The sequence below is a fragment of the Balaenoptera acutorostrata genome, chromosome 12 (assembly GCF_949987535.1).
Source record: "Balaenoptera acutorostrata chromosome 12, mBalAcu1.1, whole genome shotgun sequence".
NCBI lineage: Eukaryota > Metazoa > Chordata > Mammalia > Artiodactyla > Balaenopteridae > Balaenoptera > Balaenoptera acutorostrata.
The window spans coordinates 58,078,771-58,098,466 of record NC_080075.1 but is presented as its reverse complement, the minus strand read 5'-3'; the positions used below and the strand labels follow the sequence as shown (position 1 = coordinate 58,098,466).

General features: G+C 37.3%; 1 protein-coding gene across 3 annotated transcripts in view; it reads left to right on the top strand.

Annotated features, from left to right (window-relative positions):
- Nucleotides 1-19,696, top strand: part of PLEKHH2 (pleckstrin homology, MyTH4 and FERM domain containing H2) — a 123,044-nt gene that overhangs the window by 63,144 nt on the left and 40,204 nt on the right. For 2 of the 3 annotated variants that reach the window (XM_057558080.1, XM_007190100.3), the window contains exons 12-18: nucleotides 723-859; nucleotides 962-1,072; nucleotides 1,233-1,319; nucleotides 2,674-2,832; nucleotides 10,914-10,994; nucleotides 15,233-15,412; nucleotides 19,521-19,629. In XM_057558080.1, the coding sequence (XP_057414063.1) occupies nucleotides 723-859; nucleotides 962-1,072; nucleotides 1,233-1,319; nucleotides 2,674-2,832; nucleotides 10,914-10,994; nucleotides 15,233-15,412; nucleotides 19,521-19,629 (864 nt within the window). The remainder of the gene's footprint in view (nucleotides 1-722; nucleotides 860-961; nucleotides 1,073-1,232; nucleotides 1,320-2,673; nucleotides 2,833-10,913; nucleotides 10,995-15,232; nucleotides 15,413-19,520; nucleotides 19,630-19,696) is intronic. The other variant, XM_057558079.1, reaches the window with a different exon arrangement.

Sequence of the window (19,696 nt, the reverse complement as noted above, 5' to 3'; positions counted from 1 at the left end):
TTGATTTTATTTAATATTTTCAAAATCTCCAATTGTAGTGACTCTCCAAATGTGGCTTGCAACTTGCAAGTTGTTTTCTAAAATGGCAAGTGAATTATTGTGAAAAATGCTCCCTTGAATTTTACATTAGAACTGCTGGCAAATGAAATAGTCTGTTTATATCTTTAAGTCTTATTGCGTCTCTTTTATGAAAGATTTTCAAAATCTATAAACTAGTAGTATTGGACTTGTGTGTTTTTTTTAATGTGATGTTACTTTAAAAATGATTACATGTAAAGCAATTATACTCCAATAAAGATGTTTAAAAAAAATGATTACAAAAATTAAGTGCAGTAAAGTGTGATTGTACAAATCTTGATAAATTAAGGTTCAACATTTGTTTGCCTACATGTCAATATGTAAATACACATATTTTTAATCCTTAATAAAAGATATTGTTAGGCTACTGCATATATTTTATATATGTAAAAATAGCTGTGCTTATAATCATACCAAAATATTATTTATGTTCCTTTAACTTCCTCGGAGATTTGCATGATGGTCCTTACGCTTAAGTTCTGTTTTTTGCTTTAAAGGTACTTCATGGCCAAAAGTATGGACTACATCTAGTGTAGGAAGGTTTATGATTTGGGATTAGATGTATTTCTTAGGAAGACTGACAGTCAGCATTTGGACCACACAATTATTAAATATTGACTTGATTTATTTCTTTATTCATCTAGGTGTGTCTCTCTCTTCTGTGGCTTCTGAAAGTGACTATGCTCTTCCCCCAGATGCCTACTCCCCAGACTTAGAGTGCTCACAGCCAGAGCAGAAGCTCCCGAAAACTTGCTCATCTTCCAGTGATAATGGGAAAAATGTAAACACTGAATCAGGTTTTTTTTTTTTAAACATTAATGTATCTGTTAGTTTGAGCCTCCAAAGGGAAACTTAAATATTTTTTAAAAATCTCTTTAATTAGGAACCACTGGAAAAATCTGGCTACTTATTAAAAATGAGTGGTAAAGTCAAGACTTGGAAGCGGAGATGGTTTGTTCTTAAAGGTGGTGAATTACTTTACTACAAATCTCCGGTGAGTGGAAACTGCTTGTTATTTAGAACTGAATTCCTCAAACTATAAATCAGACTCCTGATTGATTTTCTTCCATGTAATGCAATTAATTAGACAAAGCATTTCTTATTATGACTATTGTAGGTAATCACTTTGCATTGGTTTTCTTCCTTTCATACAGAGTGATGTAATCAGAAAACCCCAGGGCCATATTGAACTTAGTGCATCCTGCAGCATTTTAAGAGGAGATAACAAACAAACAGTTCAGGTACTTATTTTTTCTTTTTTTGTATCATGCAAAACTCAGTTCTCAATTATGTAAGTTAATAGAGTGGAAATTGGGTGTTCAATTGTTTGTTTATTCCATTTTGGGGTCAGTTTGATGCCCCAAAAATGTGTGAAACCCCAGGACTTCTTAGTTAAAACTATAATATAACCTGAGTATATGTGAGTAACTCTACACTTTCTTTGCCCTTGATCCTTTACATGGCTCTTTCCCCACACTAACCCTCCCAGCCATTTTCTGTTCTCAAACTGTCAAGCTATTTTAGGGGAGGGTTATTTGATAAATGAATTCCCAACAAGATATTCATAATTTAATGTACTATTAAATTCAGAAATGTTTGCAATTTAATAGAGAACCAGAAAATGGCAGTTCTATGAACTTCAGATGCTGTAACACCTAAGTGGGAAGGATATTGGTGAGCGGAGGGCCTGTCCTGGCTCCCACTGGGTCACATGGCAGAGGTAGCTGCTGACCATTTCACCCACACATAATGCCAGTCTTGCTAGAAACCTTTGTTAAATTAAAACAAGCAAACAAAATAAACAAGCTGTTGAGACAGTTTGGTATGTGTGATTTAAAATTCAGATGCTTTATTTCTGAAATGCCTTCAATAATCATTATTTTCTTATCTTGCTCCTTTGGAGAGTAGAATACAATATTTTATTAGAAAGGTGCATTAACAGTGTTTCCAGTGGATAGTACCTGAGGACTGCCCAAAAATGTAGAAAGGAGAATCAGGGAAAACTTTGTCTTGGAGCATGGCAGATAAGAATCATTTGTAGGCTTCTGAAATATTTGGAATTTTTGAAATGTGGCTAATTTGAACTTGAGAAATTGTGAGTTCATAATATCTGATTACATGTTCTAAGAATTCTGCTTCTGCTGTATAGGTTTTCTTATTTTATTTATAATTGATTTCTTCATTTCCATAACAAATAACTTCTCTTTATTTGCTTAAAGTGTGTTATTTTATTACAGTCTGCAATCATTCTGCTCCTCATTTCAACAACCAGGAACGTGTAGCACATTTAAGGGAGAAAAGGAAAATGTAATGAGTAAACAAGATAAAAAATCATGACCCCAAAGCTTAATACTATGAAGAATTATAAAGTAAACAAGTGAAAAAAATTATTTCAAAAAAAGTTAATTGTCATTCTCACAAAGTGGTTAAAATATGCTACGTGATTTATGGAATCATTTATTTAGAACCTAGGATTCAAGGTTCAGCATGTTTATTTCCATGTTAGGTAGTGATGTTTGAAGAACGGACAAGGAAATGCTAATATCCTAAAATCTTCAGAGTTTCCTTTCCTATCTCTTTCTTATTCCATTCTAGTTGACCACTGAAAAACACACATACTATCTGACTGCAGATTCTCCCAATATATTGGAGGAGTGGATCAAAGTGTTACAGAACGTTCTTCGGGTACAAGCTGCCAACCCCCTTTTCCTCCAACCTGAGGGCAAACCAACGGTGAAGGGATTGCTCACCAAGGTGGGAACTCTTATACATAGCAGTATCCCAGGCAACAATGGAATTAGCCCCCGATCATAAAAAGTGGGCATCAGAGAATATAAATATTGAGTATTTATGTTATCTTGGGGTGGGAAAGAGTGTTTTAAGTATGATACCAAAGACAAAAACCATAAAGATGAAAAATGATAAATTTGACTACTCTACATAAAAAATGTAAATGTTCTTGGGAGTTCCCTGGAGTTCCAGTGGTTAGGACTCTGGTTTTCAGAACCTCTGCCGAGGGCCCAGGTTCAATCCCTGGTCGGGGAACTAAGATCCCACAAGCTGTGTGGCACAACCAAAAACAAAAAAAAAAGTAAATGTTCTTACTATCAGAATTTCTCTAAGCAGAATTTTTAAAAGACCAATGAGAAGCTTTGGAAAGGTATTTGAACATGAAAAACAAGCTTTTTCTAATTAGTAAGTAAAGGATAAATACCAGTGAGGGGAAGGACACAATGAGAGAGAAGTAGAGACAGTAGAGAGAAGAAATACAAATGATCAGTAAACATATGGGAAAACGTTCTACTATCAATAATAATTTTCTTAAAGAGCAAGAAATAATGGATATTTTTTAAAAATCTGATCAAGGGAGGACCTCTTTTAAAAGTGTGAAATGCGGTATTGACACAAATTAAGAAATTTGCTAGTGAGTTTATTACTTTAGAAGGCAATTTGGCAATGTCTTGGCTAAAGTGTTTACTCAGTAAACATTTTTGAATGAACAAATAAATGAATGAATATTAAATGCTTTATGAACATATATACGTACCCTTTGATCCAGCAATCTCAGTCCAAGAAATTTATGCTTAGGAAATTATCTTAATTTGCATAAGATTTAAGTATGAGGATGTCCATCACAGCATGGTTTTTTCTTTCCTATTTAAAACAAATGAGATATAATTAACATACATTGAAATGCAGATCTTAAGTGCAGAATTTGATCAGTTTTGACAGATATTTACTGTCACTCTCTCAAGATACAGAACATTTCCATTACTGCAGAAAGGTTGCTTGCACATCATGGTTTATAATAAAGAAAAACTGGGATCAACTTAGATGTAGAGTAGAGCATAGTTTTAAATAAATATTTATGTAATCAGGTAATGCTTTATGCAGTCATTTTAAATGTTGTAAAAGAATGTTTAATGTTTTAGAAATAAGTTATGATGTATTGTTAGGTGATAAAATAGCGTATTACCATAAATACATACAAATGGTTGTTATGCCATTTTTGGTAAACATGTTTGTAGAAAAATGTCTGACTAAGAAATATACTAAGGTATATTAGACATCTCTGGGTGGTTTTTACTTCTTTTTTGCTTAGTTCTGTTTTCTAACTTTTTTAGAATGAGGAAGTATTGATTTACGCTAAGATAAATATTATGAATTTTAAAGAGTTCAATTGGTCACTTTTAGAACAATACAATAAGATATTTACATGCAAAATATTACCCACAAAAATAATCTCTACATCATCACTCATCACTCATGTACTTTATTTATGTAAGAGGTGAAAAATTTAGCTGTAGATGAGCTATGCCACCATGTAATTTATACTTAATATTAATGTGGGAATGTAGGTGGGTGCTCTTCAGTAATATTTACAAAGACCGGAGAAAAAAATTGGAGAAAAAAATTACCAATACATTCAACAGAGATGCACTATGTTTTTTTCCAAAACATTACATTACCATGAAAATGTTTTTTCAGTTACTGATGGGCTTGAGAACTCCTTGGTATTGTGCTAATATATGTTTTCCAACGAACACAGTGCCACTTTAAATCACATTCTTATTCTAATTCATAGTAACTAGGTGTCCTCCTGTTTCAAGGGCTATGTTTATCAAACCCTTAAGCTTTAATATGATCTCATGGCTAAGGGTTTGTTACTTCTTTCACAATTAGTGTTTTTGTTTTTTTGCTTATTTTTAATTGTTGGCATGGCTTGTCAATTTCCACTCCAGTTACATTTCTGCTGTTCCCTGCTTCCCATTTCACAATTGCATTTTAAATGAGTATAAGTTGATGTGATTATCAGATGACTAAACCATTAGAATTTATAGACAGGATGCTTATTAGGTTTCTTTCCTACCATTTGTGAAGGCTTGTCCACCCCCATATTTTCACCTGCAAAGCCTTATAAGAGAAAAACTCATTCTGAGTGACTTGTTCTAAGCTCACGTTCAGGCTACAATCCCAGATATGGCAGAGCAGCATTTGAATACTTTGGAGGGGAGGAGGCTTTTCCAAGTTGTCACACTGTTATTATTAAGTACAGAAATATGTAGGTAGATATTAAGAACTTGACTAATTTGATTCTGGACAGTCACTCTTGCAACTTTTAATGCTTTGGAAGAACATTTACTATATAAAAATTCATTTATTTAAAAAAAAATGTATTGAGCAGTTACCACATGTCAGGCAATGAGCTGCAGCGTATTAAGATGAATAGGCCACTGCCCCATCCCTCAGAGAGCCTCATATCTATTGGGAAAGAAAAGGACGTCAGCATATTTATAATGATATATATAAAATACTATTGTTGACATGCATCATAAGGTCACAGAGAAACCTAATTTAGGCTGTGGGATCAGGAACAACTTCTCAGAGAAGATTTGCCTGTGCCAAGTCTCCAAGGAGGAGTAGGAATTAATTTTGGAAACGGACAAGGAAAGGTATCCCGGGCTAGAAGACAGCACGAACAAAAGACACAGTATCTCAAAGCAGTGCCACCTATGCGAAGAGCAAGTCCTTTGGAGAAAAAGTTGGAGGGTCCTGATCATGGAGGGCTTTTTTGTCTTGTTAAGGGCTTTGTTCTTCATCCTGAAGGTGTTGTGGAACCCTTCAGGGTTTGTAACAGGGACATGGCTATATTCATGCTGTTAACAGATTACTCTGCTGAGAGGAAGATGAATTTGTGGGAAGCAAACTGGAGGTTCTAAGAACAGTAAGTGGAAGTGGTTTTCCTCAAGAGGATAGGATTCTGAACTGGTCATGGGGAAAGAGACCAGAGGGTGAATCTGAATAATGTTAGGAGGTAAAGTCTTCCGTTAGACTGAATTCAGCAACTAGGAAGTGGGAGAGATAAGGATGGCTGGGTGAAAGACCGTGCCGGATAATAGAGAGCTCAGAAAACAGGAGCAGTTTAGGATGACTAAAAGGTTATTTTGGGAACTGTCAATGTTTAGAGCTTGTGAGGACACCTGAGTTAAGAAGTCCAGGAGGCAGTGGCAACACCAGTCTCCATCAGAGGAGAGGGCTAGGTTGGAGAGAAGGATTTGGGGAATTGTCAGCATGGATATGATAGTTGAAAACACGACAGTAAGAGAAACCACCCAGGAAACTGTGTAGGGTGGGAAGAGCAGGGGACTGTTGATGGGACACTCAGGTTCCCAAAATTTGAGGGCACATAAAGGTGATGTGTGAAGAGACCCTGGAGAGTAAGTCCTGGAGGCCAGGGGTGGAGTGGTTGACAGGGAGGGAGTGATCTGTAGTGTCAGATGCGGTCAAGTGCTAGGGCAGAAAGTGCCTTGAGGTATGCTGAACGGTAACCAGGTAATGAGTAAGTGCAGTATTGAGTGTGGAGGACTGTCCTTACTTTCCGGCACATGAGAAAGAATCAAGCCGGGAGGGAACATGGTGTCAGGAGAGGCACTTTTTCAGATGGGAAAGGCATACCTTGAGTTTCCAAATTGAAGGGAGGAAGCTGGGAGAGAGAAGTGGGAGGTTAAGAACAAAGTCCAGAAGAAATGGGTGATCAGGCATGGCGGGAGGGCACTGTGGAGGGGCTGGACTTGCAGAAAGGTGAAGAAGGATGAAAATCTAAGTTTGTGGGGCAATGAGTGAAATCACGTCTGATGTCCTCGGCTTTCTTTTATGAAGATTACTCCAATGGACAGTTCCATGAGAGTAAAGGAAAGGATTGCGAATAAGGGAAGTAGGATATACCCAAGGACAGATAGAAAGATTGATTTACCGAGGACCCACCTAACTTCAGTGATTTGAGTTCATGTTGGTTATTTTTCTCTAAGATGCTCAGAAATAAGAGCAGAGACTTTACATTGTAGTGATGTGAGGATAGTCATTTTTTTCTCACATTTTATTATGTAGATTTTCAAATACGCAGAAAAGTTGGAAGAGTATTTTACAGTGAACACTCATATTCCCACCACCTAAATTCCACAATGAACATTTTACTTGCTTTATGCATATCAAGATGATGATTTTTAAATCAGTGTTTTATTATGGGCATTTTCAAACACATGTGAAAGTAGAAGGAATAATAGAAAGGACCTTCATATATTCATTACTCAGTTTCAACAGTTATTAACTATGGCTAATGTCATTTCTTAAAACCTCCCGTAACCTTCTTTCTCTTCCTACACGCTCCACTGGATTACTTAAAAACAAATGGAGGTGAAATTCTGTTGAGTGGATTTGTTAGAAGCATGGGAATGCAACATAATCACAGGTTTTAGAGCAAGAGTTGTTTTGTGATCAAATATCAAATCCAGGGTTGGTGGAGAAGGAAGAGAAGCCAGGAGGGAACTGATAAACTGGAATAAAATGGAAGGGTTGGAGGACTTAAACGTTTTGAATGAGGTCAAAGAATAGGAGTGGTGTGAGTAGGAGGGTGGGAGCTGGGGGAAGGCTGGGATCAGAGAGTAGAATGTAAATTTCAGAAGTGGAGCAGTTCCCAATGAAGGAAAAAGGACCAGGGTGTGGCCAAGCGGATGAATGGCAAAAATGGAAGGATAGCAGAGGTTTTTAGAAATGAAGAGAGCAAGGAACTATGAGTTAAGATTGTAGGGAGGCAGTACAGCAAAGAGGCTAGGGCAAGAGTTCAGGGGCCAGACTGCGTGGGTGCATGTCCTGCCTCTGACAGTCGCCACTTGTGTGACCTTGAATAGATTACGTAGAGGCTCTGTGCCTTAGTGTCCTTTTCTGTTAAGTGGCAATAATAATAGTGCCAACCTCACAGGTGCTGGGAAGATTAAATAAATTATTTAAGCATGTAAAGTGCTTTAAAAAAATTTTTTTTTTTTGAAATTCACGGTCTTTTATTTATTTATTTATTTATCACTGTGTTGGGTCTTCGTTTCTGTGTGAGGGCTCTCTCTAGTTGCGGCAAGTGGGGGCCACTCTTCATCGCGGTGCGTGGGCCTCTCACCATCGCGGCCTCTCTTGTTGCGGAGCACAGGCTCCAGACGCGCAGGCTCAGTACTTGTGGCTCACGGGCCCAGTTGCTCCGCGGCATGTGGGATCCTCCCAGACCAGGGCTCGAACCCGTGTCCCCTGCATTGGCAGGCAGATTCTCAACCACTGCGCCACCAGGGAAGCCCTGTAAACTGCTTTAGAACAGTGCCTGGCACATCATAAACATGCCAAAAGTGCTAGCTATTATTATCACAAGAGTTTTACCTAGATGCTGAAGTCAGCAAGACAGGTGGCAGGATTTGTGGTGGAGAAGGCTACAGGCATGAAAATATAGGAGAGGGGAGAAGACCATGGGAGCTTATGTTCTGTGTGATGACAAAGGCCAATCAGAATATGATACACTATTTGTCATCAAAGTTTCAGAGAGAACTGATATAAGTAACTTTGTTATGGATGCAAGGTAAAATAATTTATTCTTTCAATTATTTAGTTCACCAAAGCCTTGAGGTTTGAGATTGTCTTTAAATCTTTGTGAGGATTCTTCTAGTGTAATTTGTTTTATTATGATTTTTTCAGAATAAGTCAGAATTGGAAGAAATCTTAACGTAATCAGATGTACATAAAAAGACTATGTTTTAAAACACAGCTTTTACTGTAAGTTGGCAGAAGTCTTCATTAATTTGTAGTTCCTCAAAGGCACACATTGTTTTCTTTGAAGATAAATCATTTCAAAAGTATACTCTCTGTAGCCAGATGCATTATTGTTCAGTTTTGGTAAGGCTCCTTTCTGGAGTTTGTTTAAAAGACGAAAAAAAAAGCTGCATAACACAAGCTGTTTAAAACTTCCAGGATATTTATCTGTAAATATATGTTTCTAAATTTAATTAAACCGAAACATGTCTTGCCAAATGCGACATTTTGTTTTGTTTTGTTTTTCCTCAAGCAACATTTAAATCCATCAAACTGTTAGATGGTGGAGTTATTTGTTTGCTTAAACCATAGTTTTGAAAGCCCAAAGGCTGGCTGCATTTGTGGCTTTAAACGAAACATGTGTTTTACTTCTCCTTATGCGTAGTGAGGAAGGAAGCATTTATTGAGTAACTACTAGTATCCTTTATTTACATTTTCTCCTTTGGTCATCACAACAGCCCAATGAGGTGTACAGTAATCCCATGTTAACGACAGAACTTGGGAGGTCAAGTCAGTTGCCTGAGGACATCATCCATCCAGTATGTGGTAGAACTGGAATTTAAGCCTTGGTCCATTTGACCTCAGAATCCAGGCCTTTTCTACTGTTGTGACTTGCTGACTGTAAAATCCGTTGTGGCAATAATTTATATTCTTCTCATTGTACAACTGTCAGAGCAGTCCGTTTAAATGTTATGTCATTACAAGGGCCCTGCAAAATATGTGTGCTCCCCATCCCCATATGCTGCCCCTTCGCCAGTGACCTCTCCCCTTCCTCGCTTAGTCTCAGACACATGGGCACACACCGTCTCAGGACCTTGGCGCTTGCTGCTTCCTTGCCCGGAGTGTTCTCTCAGGTGACTGCATAGCTCATCTACCTCCTCCAAGGCTTGAATCAGTGTTGGTGATGCCTTCCTGACCGCCTTATTTTAAATTGTAAAACACGTCCCTCCTTCTCCAGGCACTTCCTTCTCCTTTCCTGCTCTAGTTTTCTCCTTCGTATTTATCACCATGGGCAAGCATGACAATGGAATGTTGGGCTTTCGTTTTACCGGCCAGTGTCTTGGTTTCCAGGTGGTGGGCCTCTCCAAATTGAAGCCCAGTCTAACTATTGCAGGAGAGGGTCAAGCCTCAAGGCAGAAGTTGGCAGGGCTGCCAGGGTAGTGGGATTATAGGGCAAGCTCAACCAGGCACACCGCATTCTAGGTCTGGGGCAACAGAGCCTATTATCAATCTTACCCACTGATGGGAATGGGGTCCTTGGTGTTTTTCTAGGCTTGAGTGTGTAGCTGGGACTGTCTGGCAAAGATCTTCAGTGCCTGTACCTGGGCAGAACTTGGGCAGAGAGGAACTCACAGTGAGGATCTTCATAAAGCTACCAAACAATGAAAAACCTGTGGTATTTAGTACCAATTTTGGTAAAATGTCTTCCACCAAAAAAACCCCCAAAAAACTAGGCGTGTAAACTCTTTGTGTTCTTGATGAAGATATGTAGCATGCTGCTGGGTTAGTTGTCTGTCTTCCTCACGAGGCAGTGAGCTCCTTGAAGAAGGAGACTGTGTCTCATTCATATCCGTCTCCCCAGTATCTAGACCAGCCTCTGACTATTCAGAGTCAGGAATCAGATTCAGATTCCATCCCAATCACTTGACATAGTTCCTGACGTATAGGAAGCACTCAATATGTAATAATAGCTTTTAATATTATTATTTTACAATTTTGTGTGTATCCTTCTGGAGAAGGTATCAAATGTGTTTAGTGTATTATTACTTCTGGAGAAGGCATCAAATGTTTTGAATGAATGAATCTCTTACATTTTGGAAATCACTAGAATTCTTAGGTTTCAGTCTCGTTTCTAACATTAGAGTGTTAACCCAGAGAGCCCCACAGGGTTATTGGAAATCTATGTAATATAAAAGCTATGAAATACACTTACTTGTGAAACTGGCATCTTTGAATCCTTAGTCCTAGGCATAGTACTTGACATATAGTAAACATTCGTTAAGTGTTGAATGGTGAGCACCAAAGCAAAACATACCATGCTACTACTATAATGGGTAAATTTTAAATAGCATTTGGATAGTCTAGTTGGAATATCACTTACATCTCAAGCAAACTGGATAGCTGAACAGCTTCAAATAAAGTGTATAAACTATACTTTAAGGTGTCAGAGTTCTGAGCTACATTTGTAATTCTTTGAAATATGATTTCAGGTAAAACATGGCTACTCCAAAAGAGTCTGGTGTACACTTATAGGAAAAACATTATATTATTTTCGTAGTCAAGAAGATAAGGTATGTATGTATTTTTAATATGCTAATTAGAGGAATTTTTTGTTTGTTATGGCTTCAAGTTTTCCCTTTCACTGTTCTGTTGCTAGCTCAAACTTTAGGATTTTTGATAAGGTTGAAATTTTGCATAAAATTTATTACTAAGGTAATCATAGACCTACAGGGGTTTTGATTCTTAATTATAAGCCTTAGTAACTTGTAATTAATTCTTCTTCTAAGACCTAGAAAAGTCTTCCTCTATCCCACTTTCAACATCAATTTCTCATATTTTCCAGGTCTGACAGACTAGATAAGGTTGATTGAAGGGAACAGCAAGCTAGGAAAAAAGAGCTGGGAAGGGAAAAGAATCCAGTCCTGTCCCAGGCCCTCGAATCCCTAGATACCACTTATCTATCCATCCATCTGCATATCTATATCCTATTCGTTCATTTTTAACTAATCTCCTCCCCGCCAAAACTTGAGTTATTGCATTTTCAGAGTAAAAAAGATGGGTATCTTCCAAACATGAAATGTATACCTAATTATCATTGTGCATACCCCATGTCATCTTTGGATTACTGAAACTATAAAAATTGAACTAACATGGACCAAGAGTATTTGCATAAAACAATGATGCCAGCTCCACAGAACAGCAGCCTATGACTGATTACTGTGTTAATGAGACTAAACTTCTTGGTCCACTGACCATGTAGGTCAGTTAGTATTTCTCTGCTCTATTTTCATAGTCTGCACTCTCAGTTCTGACTAGCCATATTTAAAATGCATGCCATTATTCTCAGTATCGCTCACGGGTTGGTACTTAACACAGTGCAGCCATTGAGAGTGATATCTCTGAAGTAATGTGGGAATATGCTCATAAAAATAATACAAGAATAAGCACAGTACAAAATTGCATATTCAGTATAACCCTAACTCAATTATCAGTCAGGAAAACAGAAGCCACTCTGTGTATTCCAGTTTTAACAATTTTAATGCAGAATTAGGGACATACATAACTTTAGAAAAGTTGGGGGAGTAGAGGTCGGGGAAGCAGCTGCCACTGAAGATCTGAGAAGTCAGCACCAACGGTCTGAACACAAAGCACAGAGGCAGCTGGTACTCAGCAGTTTACTGAGAAGCCTCTGTGACGCATCAGCCCAGGCATCTGACTGCAGCTGTCTCAGGAGAATAATGACTCTTCTTTCACCCTTACCTTCCACATCGCATGAAAATTCTCTCAGGCAAGCGCTAATTTGGAGCCATGCAGGGAAGGGGATTCTGACAAATTTAGTTCCCAGCTTCTTTTCTGCAGTTACAGGGAGACTGTAGAAGAGGAAGTTTGGGATTCTGAGTTTATAATTCTCAGTCCAGCACATCTATGTAAGGATACACATAGCAGAAAAGTCAGAAAGAACTATACCAAAATGTTGAGTGGTAGTAGAATTATGGATGATTTTTTTCTTCCTTTTTTTTAATAACTTTCTATTTTTACCAAGTTTCTATATTCGTGTTTTATAAATAGAAAAATAATTTAAAATTTGCTGAGAGTAGAATTTAAATGTTCCTACTACTACTAATAATAATTTGTTTTTTATTAAAAATGGATAACATTGATCACAGAAGGAACAAGTCAGAGGAATGTAGATAGCTGAACAGAAATCCATTATAATTACGGGAAAAGTATTGAGAATGCTTGTGAATTGGTATAGGCTTACTTCATTTTGTGCTATAGATGTTTCAGAAGCAATTTGTCTTTATCTCAATCAGTGTCTTTTTTTTTTTTTTAATTATTTATTTTTAATTTTGGCTGTGTTGGGTCTTCATTGCTGCACGCGGGCTTTCTCTAGTTGAGGAGAGCGGGGGCTACTCTTCGTTGCAGTGCACGGGCTTCTCATTGCAGTGGCTTCTCTTGTTGTGGAGCACAGGCTCTAGGCACAGGCTCAGTAGTTGTGGCACGCGGGCTCAGTAGTTGTGGCTCATGGGCTCTAGAGCGCAGGCTCAGTAGTTGTAGTGCACGGGCTTAGTTGCTCCGCAGCATGTGGGATCTTCCCGGACCAGGGATCGAACCTGTGTCCCCTGCATTGGCAGGCAGGTTCTTAACCACTGTACCACCAGGGAAGTCCTCAATCAGTGTCTTTTTAAAAATTCAGTCAAAATATTTAAAAGCACCCAGTCTATTCACTGTTTATAGAACCATGGTAAATCCTCTGGTAAAAGGAATAATCACCTTTAAATATTGGGGTGGGTGGAACCTTGATTGTCATATGATTGGGTATGTCTAAAGCACACAATTAGGGTAGTATTGTCATGTATTATCATAGTAGAATTAGTTTTCTTTATCCTATTTTTTAAAGCTTGCTTTTTATTTATTAATGTGAATTTTCTGCCCTATTATTTTGCTTTTGTTTTACTGCCTTTCTTTTTCTGAAAGTATAGATAAGTTAATTTCACATTTTTCCTTCAGAAGTAAATTTTCTTCACTCAGTGCCCAGAATAGTGCTTTGCACATAGTAACTACTCAGAAAATAACTGTAATTAATTTAATGGGAAAAAGCAATGTTTCTCATAGAAGACAACACATTTAATCAAATGAATTAATTTTTTACTATTAATCAGCTATTAGGCAGATAAGATATCTAGGTAAGACCTCACTGAGAAGCCGACATTTTAATTAGGTTTTGAAGGAAGTAAAAGAGGCAAGAGTACTCCAAGCCAAAGGAACAGCAAGTGCAGAGGCCTTGGCAGGAGCATGCCGGGTGTGTTTGAGGAATAGTGAGAAGGTCAGTGTGACTGGACTGGACTCCGTTAGGGAGAGGATAATAGGAGATGAGTTCAGGGAAGTAACGGGGACCAAATCGCAGGGGACCTTATCATAGTAAGGACTTTGGCTTTTGCTCCAAGTAAGATGAGAAGCCATTTGAGGATTTTGAGCCGAGCAGTGACATGATCGGACCTATGTCTAACAGGAACACTCCAGCTACTGTCTGAAGGGAATTAGGAGGAGGCTGGTTAGGAGACTCTTACAGTAATTCAGGTGAGAGATGATTGTGGTTTAGTGTGGCAATGGAGGTGTGAGAAGAGACCAGATTCTGGGTATATTTTGAAAGATTTGCTGATAGGATTTGTTGACTAAAAGGGTATGGAATATGAGAGCAAGAAAAGGGGCAGTGACGATGCCAAGCTTTTTGGCCTGAGCAGCTGGAAAGATCAAGTTGCGAACAACTGGGGTGGGAGAGACTCAGGAGAGCAGGTGGTGGGGGAGGACTTACCAAGTGACGCTGAAATGCTATTAGACATCTAAGTAGAGCTAGTGTGAGTCAGGAGTTATAAATTTGGGAGTAGCTAATACATGCTGATGCAAAAGCCATGAGGTTGGATGACATCACCCAGGGGAGTGAGTGTAGATGGGAAAAGAGTCCAAGCACTGAGCCCTGGGCCTGAGCATGGAAATGTAAGATGGTAAATGTCCTTGGAGTTACAATGAACTTTTTCAGCCTGCAATTCCAAACCTGACCGAATATTTTAGAAGTTGTACATCTGAAGCAGACTGTGTGTGTTCCTGGAATAAATGGACTAATTAAAGAAAAGTTTTAAAACAAATATGCTAAACATTCTACACAGCAAATAATTGTTTTCATCAGTAAAAGAGTAGGTAAAATTTAATATAAATCATTTTTAGGATGTTTTTCTTACACTTAAATTAAGATGAAAGAAATCATGGCATTTTTTGTGATATATTACATGTGTAATATATCATATATGTGTATATAGCCTCAAAACACTCCTCATTTATTGGGGTTTAGAGTAATAGTTAATCACACTTCTTCACACCAGCTGTCTAACTTTGTTACTTTTTCTATGAATAGTATTGAGACTATGTCTACCCTTGTCCTTTTGATCCAATAACTTAATCAAATTAATTCTGTGGGGAAAAAAGTCAAATGAATATTTTGACTGAATTGCTTGACTAGGTAATGTGTCATTTTGGTCCAAATGAATAATCCAAACCACTGTATGGAAGTGGCTTCTTGCTTTTTCCACAAAAGTTAAATGTCTAATATTCAAATTGTTCTTCAGTATTACAGTTGGCATGTTGGTTGTGGCTACTACTTTTGTAACAATGTGGATAATCCAATTAGCTTTAGGCATTCATTTTTAAAAAGGTATGCTTTATAACGGTAAGAATGAAAAAGACTATGAAAAATTTTAGCAGGAAAATATTTAGAAAGTTCCTTCCTTACAATTACTAATATTTACTTTAGTTTCCTTTAGGTCAGATCAGACTCTGGGAGGCTAAAGTTGAAGAGGTTGACAGATCCTGTGATTCAGATGAAGATTATGAAGCCAGTGGGCGAAGTCTTTTATCCACACATTACACTATTGTGATCCACCCCAAAGACCAAGGTCCGACTTACCTCCTGATTGGATCCAAGCATGAAAAGGTATGTAAGGTCTAATTGGTTGATTTAGAATGATTTAGACTAATATGATTAAGTATTGGTAATAATTTTCAAATGACCGTTAAGTGCAATCAAAGATTTACCTATAGATTTGTTGGACATAGTATTTTTTAAATAATTTTATTTCTGATATATTTCAAACACAAAAAATATAACAGACACCCTTTTTTACTTAACAGATGTTAGATTTCATGGTATTTTTTTATCAGTGTGAAATTAGTAAGCATCTAAATGTTCAACAGTAGGAAATTGATTAAATAATGTCCATATGATAAAATATCCTGCAGCCTTATCTCTTTTTTATATTAAAAATAGATAATTATAATTTCTGAATTTTACTAATATAGTATAAGCACGTCCTTAATATAATCTCAACTATGTGAAAATATAATGTACATATATATTTTAATAGAAAGAAAAAAGTTCAGTATATTTGGGGAGCAGAAAAATGGGTTCTTTTCTTTTCTTTCTTTCTTCCTTACATATAAAAAGTTATACATAATCAATGTATACAACTTGATGCTTTGGAAATAATTATGTGCTCATGAAACCATCACTGCAGTCTATGGCATAAACCTATCCATCACATCCAAAAGTTTCCTCTCAACCTCTTTTTTAATTATTATTTTTGTGTGTGTGTGATAAGAACTACATAACATAAGATCTTCCCTCTTAGTAAATTTTCAAGTATGTATAACAATATTGTTAACTATAGGCACCATGCTGTATGATAGATCTCTAGGACTTATTCATCTTTTTTTTTTTCTTTTTTTTTCCCAGGACTTATTCATCTTGTATAACCACAACTTTGTACCTTTTGACTAATACCACCCTGTTTCCCCTTCCCCCTAGCCTCTGGCAACCACCATTCCCTCTCTGCTTCTATGAGTTTGACTATTTTAGATCCATCATGTAAGTGGTATTATATGGTATTTGTCTTTCTGTGTCTGGTTTGTTAGCAGGCAACAAACCTGGTTGCTAACAAACCAGACACAGAAATGTCCTCCAGATTCATCTATGTTGTCACAAGTGGCAGGATTTCCTCCTTTTTAAGGCTGAATAATATTATATGTATATACCATATTTTCTTTACCCATTCATCTATCGATGGACACTTAGGTTGCTTCCATGTCTTTGCTATTGTAAATAGTGGTGTGATGAACATGGGGGTGCATATATCTTTTTGAGTTACTATTTTATATAAATTTATATTACAAAGCTTCCTTCAGATAAATACCCAGAAGTAGAATTGCTGGATCATACAGTAGTTCTATTTTTAATTTTTTGAGGAAACTCCATACTGTTTTCCACAGTGCTGCACCAATTTACATTCCCACCAACAGTGTACAGGGCTCCCTTTTCTCTACATCCTCACCAATACTTGTTATTTCTTATCTTTTTTGGGTTTTGTTTTGTTTTTGATAGTTGCCATTCTAAAAGGTGTGAGGTGATAACTCATTGTGGTTTTCAGTTGCATTTCCCTGATGATTAGTGATGTTGAACTCCTTTTTGTGTACCTGTTGGCCATCTGTATGTCTTCTTGGGAAAAATGTTTTTCAGATCCTCTGCCCATTTTTTAATTGGATTGTTTGTCTTTTTGCTATTGAGTTGTATGAGTTTTTTATGTATTTTAGATATCAACCCCTTATCAGAAATATGATTTGAAATATTTTCTCCCACTCAGTAGGTTATCTTTTCATTTTGTTGATGGTTTCCTTTGCTGTGCAGAAGCTTTTTAGTTTGATGTAATTCCACATGTCTATTTTTGCTTCTGTTGCCTGTGCTTTTGGTGTCATACCCAAGAAATCATTGCCAAGGCCAGTGTCCAGAAGCTTTTTCTCAGTGTTTTCTTCTAGGAGTTTTATGGTTTCAGGTCTGATGTTTAAGTCTTTATTCCATTTTGAATTGATTTTGTGTACTGTGTGATATCAGGGTCCAATTTCATTTTTTTAAAAATAAATTTATTTATTTTATTTACTTATTTTTGGCTGTATTGGGTCTTCGTTGCTGTGCACAGGCTTTCTCTAGTTGTGGCAAGCAGGGGCTACTCTTTGTTGCGGTGCATGGCCTTCTCGTTGCGGTGGCTTCTCTTGTTGCGGAGCACGGGCTCTAGGGTGCATGAGCTTCAGTAGTTGCAGCACGCGGGCTCAGTAGTTGTGGCTCGCAGACTCTAGAGTGCAGACTCAGTAGTTGTGGCATGCAAACTTAGTTGCTCTGCAGCATGTGGGATCTTCCAGGACCAGGGCTCAAACCTGTGTCCCCTGCATTGGCAGGCAGATTCTAAACCACTGCACCACCAGGGAAGCCCTCCAATTTCATTGTTTTGCATATGGATATCCAGTTTCCCCAACACCATTAATTGAAGAGACAATCCTTTGCCCACTGTATTCTTGGCAACCTTGTTAAAAATCAGTTGACCATATATGCATGGTTTTATTTCTGGACTCTCTATTCTGTCCCATTGGCCTAATGAAGCAATCATTAGGCCCATTGATGGACCTAATGTCTGTTTTTATGCCAGTACCATACTATTTTGATTACTGTAGCTTTGTAATATATTTTGAATTAGGAAGTATGATCCCTCCAGCTTTGTTCTTCTTGCTCAAAATTGCTTTGGTTATTTGGGGTCTGTTGTTGTTCCATGTGAATTTTAGGATTGTTTTTTCTATTCCTGTTAAAAAAAAATTGGGATTTTGTTAGGGATTACTTTGAATCTCTATGGGTTGCTTTGGGTAGTATGGACATTTTAATAATATTAATTCTTCCAATCTATGACTGGATGTCTTTCCATTTATTTGTGTCTGCTTTAGTTTCTTTCATTAGTGCTTTATTGTTTTTGGTGTACAAATCTTTCACCTCCTTGGTTAAGTTTATTCCTAAGTACTTTATTCTTTTTTTTTTTCCTATTGTTTTGGGATTGTTTTCTTAATTTCCTTTTCAGATAATTCATTGTTAGTGTGTACAAACACAACCGATTTTTAAAAATTAATTAGTTTATTTATTTTACTTATTTTTTGGCTGTGTTGGGTCTTCATTGCTGTGCGCAGGCTTTCTCCAGTTGTGGCGAGTGGTGGTTACTCTTCCTTGCAGTACATGGGCTTCTCCTTGCAGTGGCTTCTCTTGTTGCGGAGCACAGGCTCTGGGTGCACGGACTTTAGTAGTTGTGGCATGTGGGCTCAGTAGTTGTGGCTCACAGACTCTCGAGCACAGGCTCAGTAGTTGTGGCGCACAGGCTTAGTTGCTCCGTGGCATATGGGATCTTCCCGGACCAGGGCTCGAACCCATGTCCCCTGCATTGGCAGGCAAATTCTTAACCACTGCACCACCAGGGAAGTCCCCACAACTGATTTTTGTATGTTGATTTTGTATCCTGCAACTTTATTAAATGTATTAGTTCTAACAGTGTTTTTATGGAATCTTTAGGGTTTTCAACAAATAAGATAATGTCATCTGCAAACAGAGATAATTTTACTTCTACCTTTCCGATTTGGATGCCTTTTATTTCTTTTTCTTGCTCTGTTGCTCTGGCTAGGACTTCCAGTGGTATGGTGAATAGAAGTGGCAAGAGTGGGCATCCTTGCCTTGTTCCAGATCTTACAGGACAAGCTTTCAGTTTTTCACCATTGAGTATGATATTAGCTGTGGGCTTTTCTTACAAGGCCTTTATTGTGTTGAGGTATGTTCCTTCTGGGTATTATTTCCTTCTTTAAATTTTCTGGATTTCCTAGGTATTTTATATGTTCTATTTGTATGTACTAGGAGTCAGATTTTAAATTTGATAGAATTTGTTGTATTTCTTAAAAGAATATTAATTGGTTGTATTTATTCTAGTCTCTTAGTGTCACATTACTTTCTTAATTTTCTTATGCTTTTCTAAATGTGAACAATGGGGAAAAGGTACTATGAGCACAATTCAAATAAGCTGGCTTCAGAACTCTTTAAGTGGCTTTTAGTTATTATTTAAAAATTAAGAGTGTTTTTTTTTTCCATTGTCAAAGTTTTCTACTGTTTATGCAAGTTGTTTTTTTCCTTAAGTCATCAAAAACTATGTCTTGGTTAACATCTCTATTAATATGTTTTGATTTTTAAGGACACTTGGCTTTATCACCTGACTGTTGCAGCTGGAAGTAACAATGTAAATGTTGGATCTGAATTTGAACAACTCATTTGCAAATTGCTAAATATAGAAGGGGAACCTTGTAAGTTTTTAATGTACAAGGCTTTATGGTTTATGAAATGGGCCCTAACTCCCTTAGCCTAATAGAG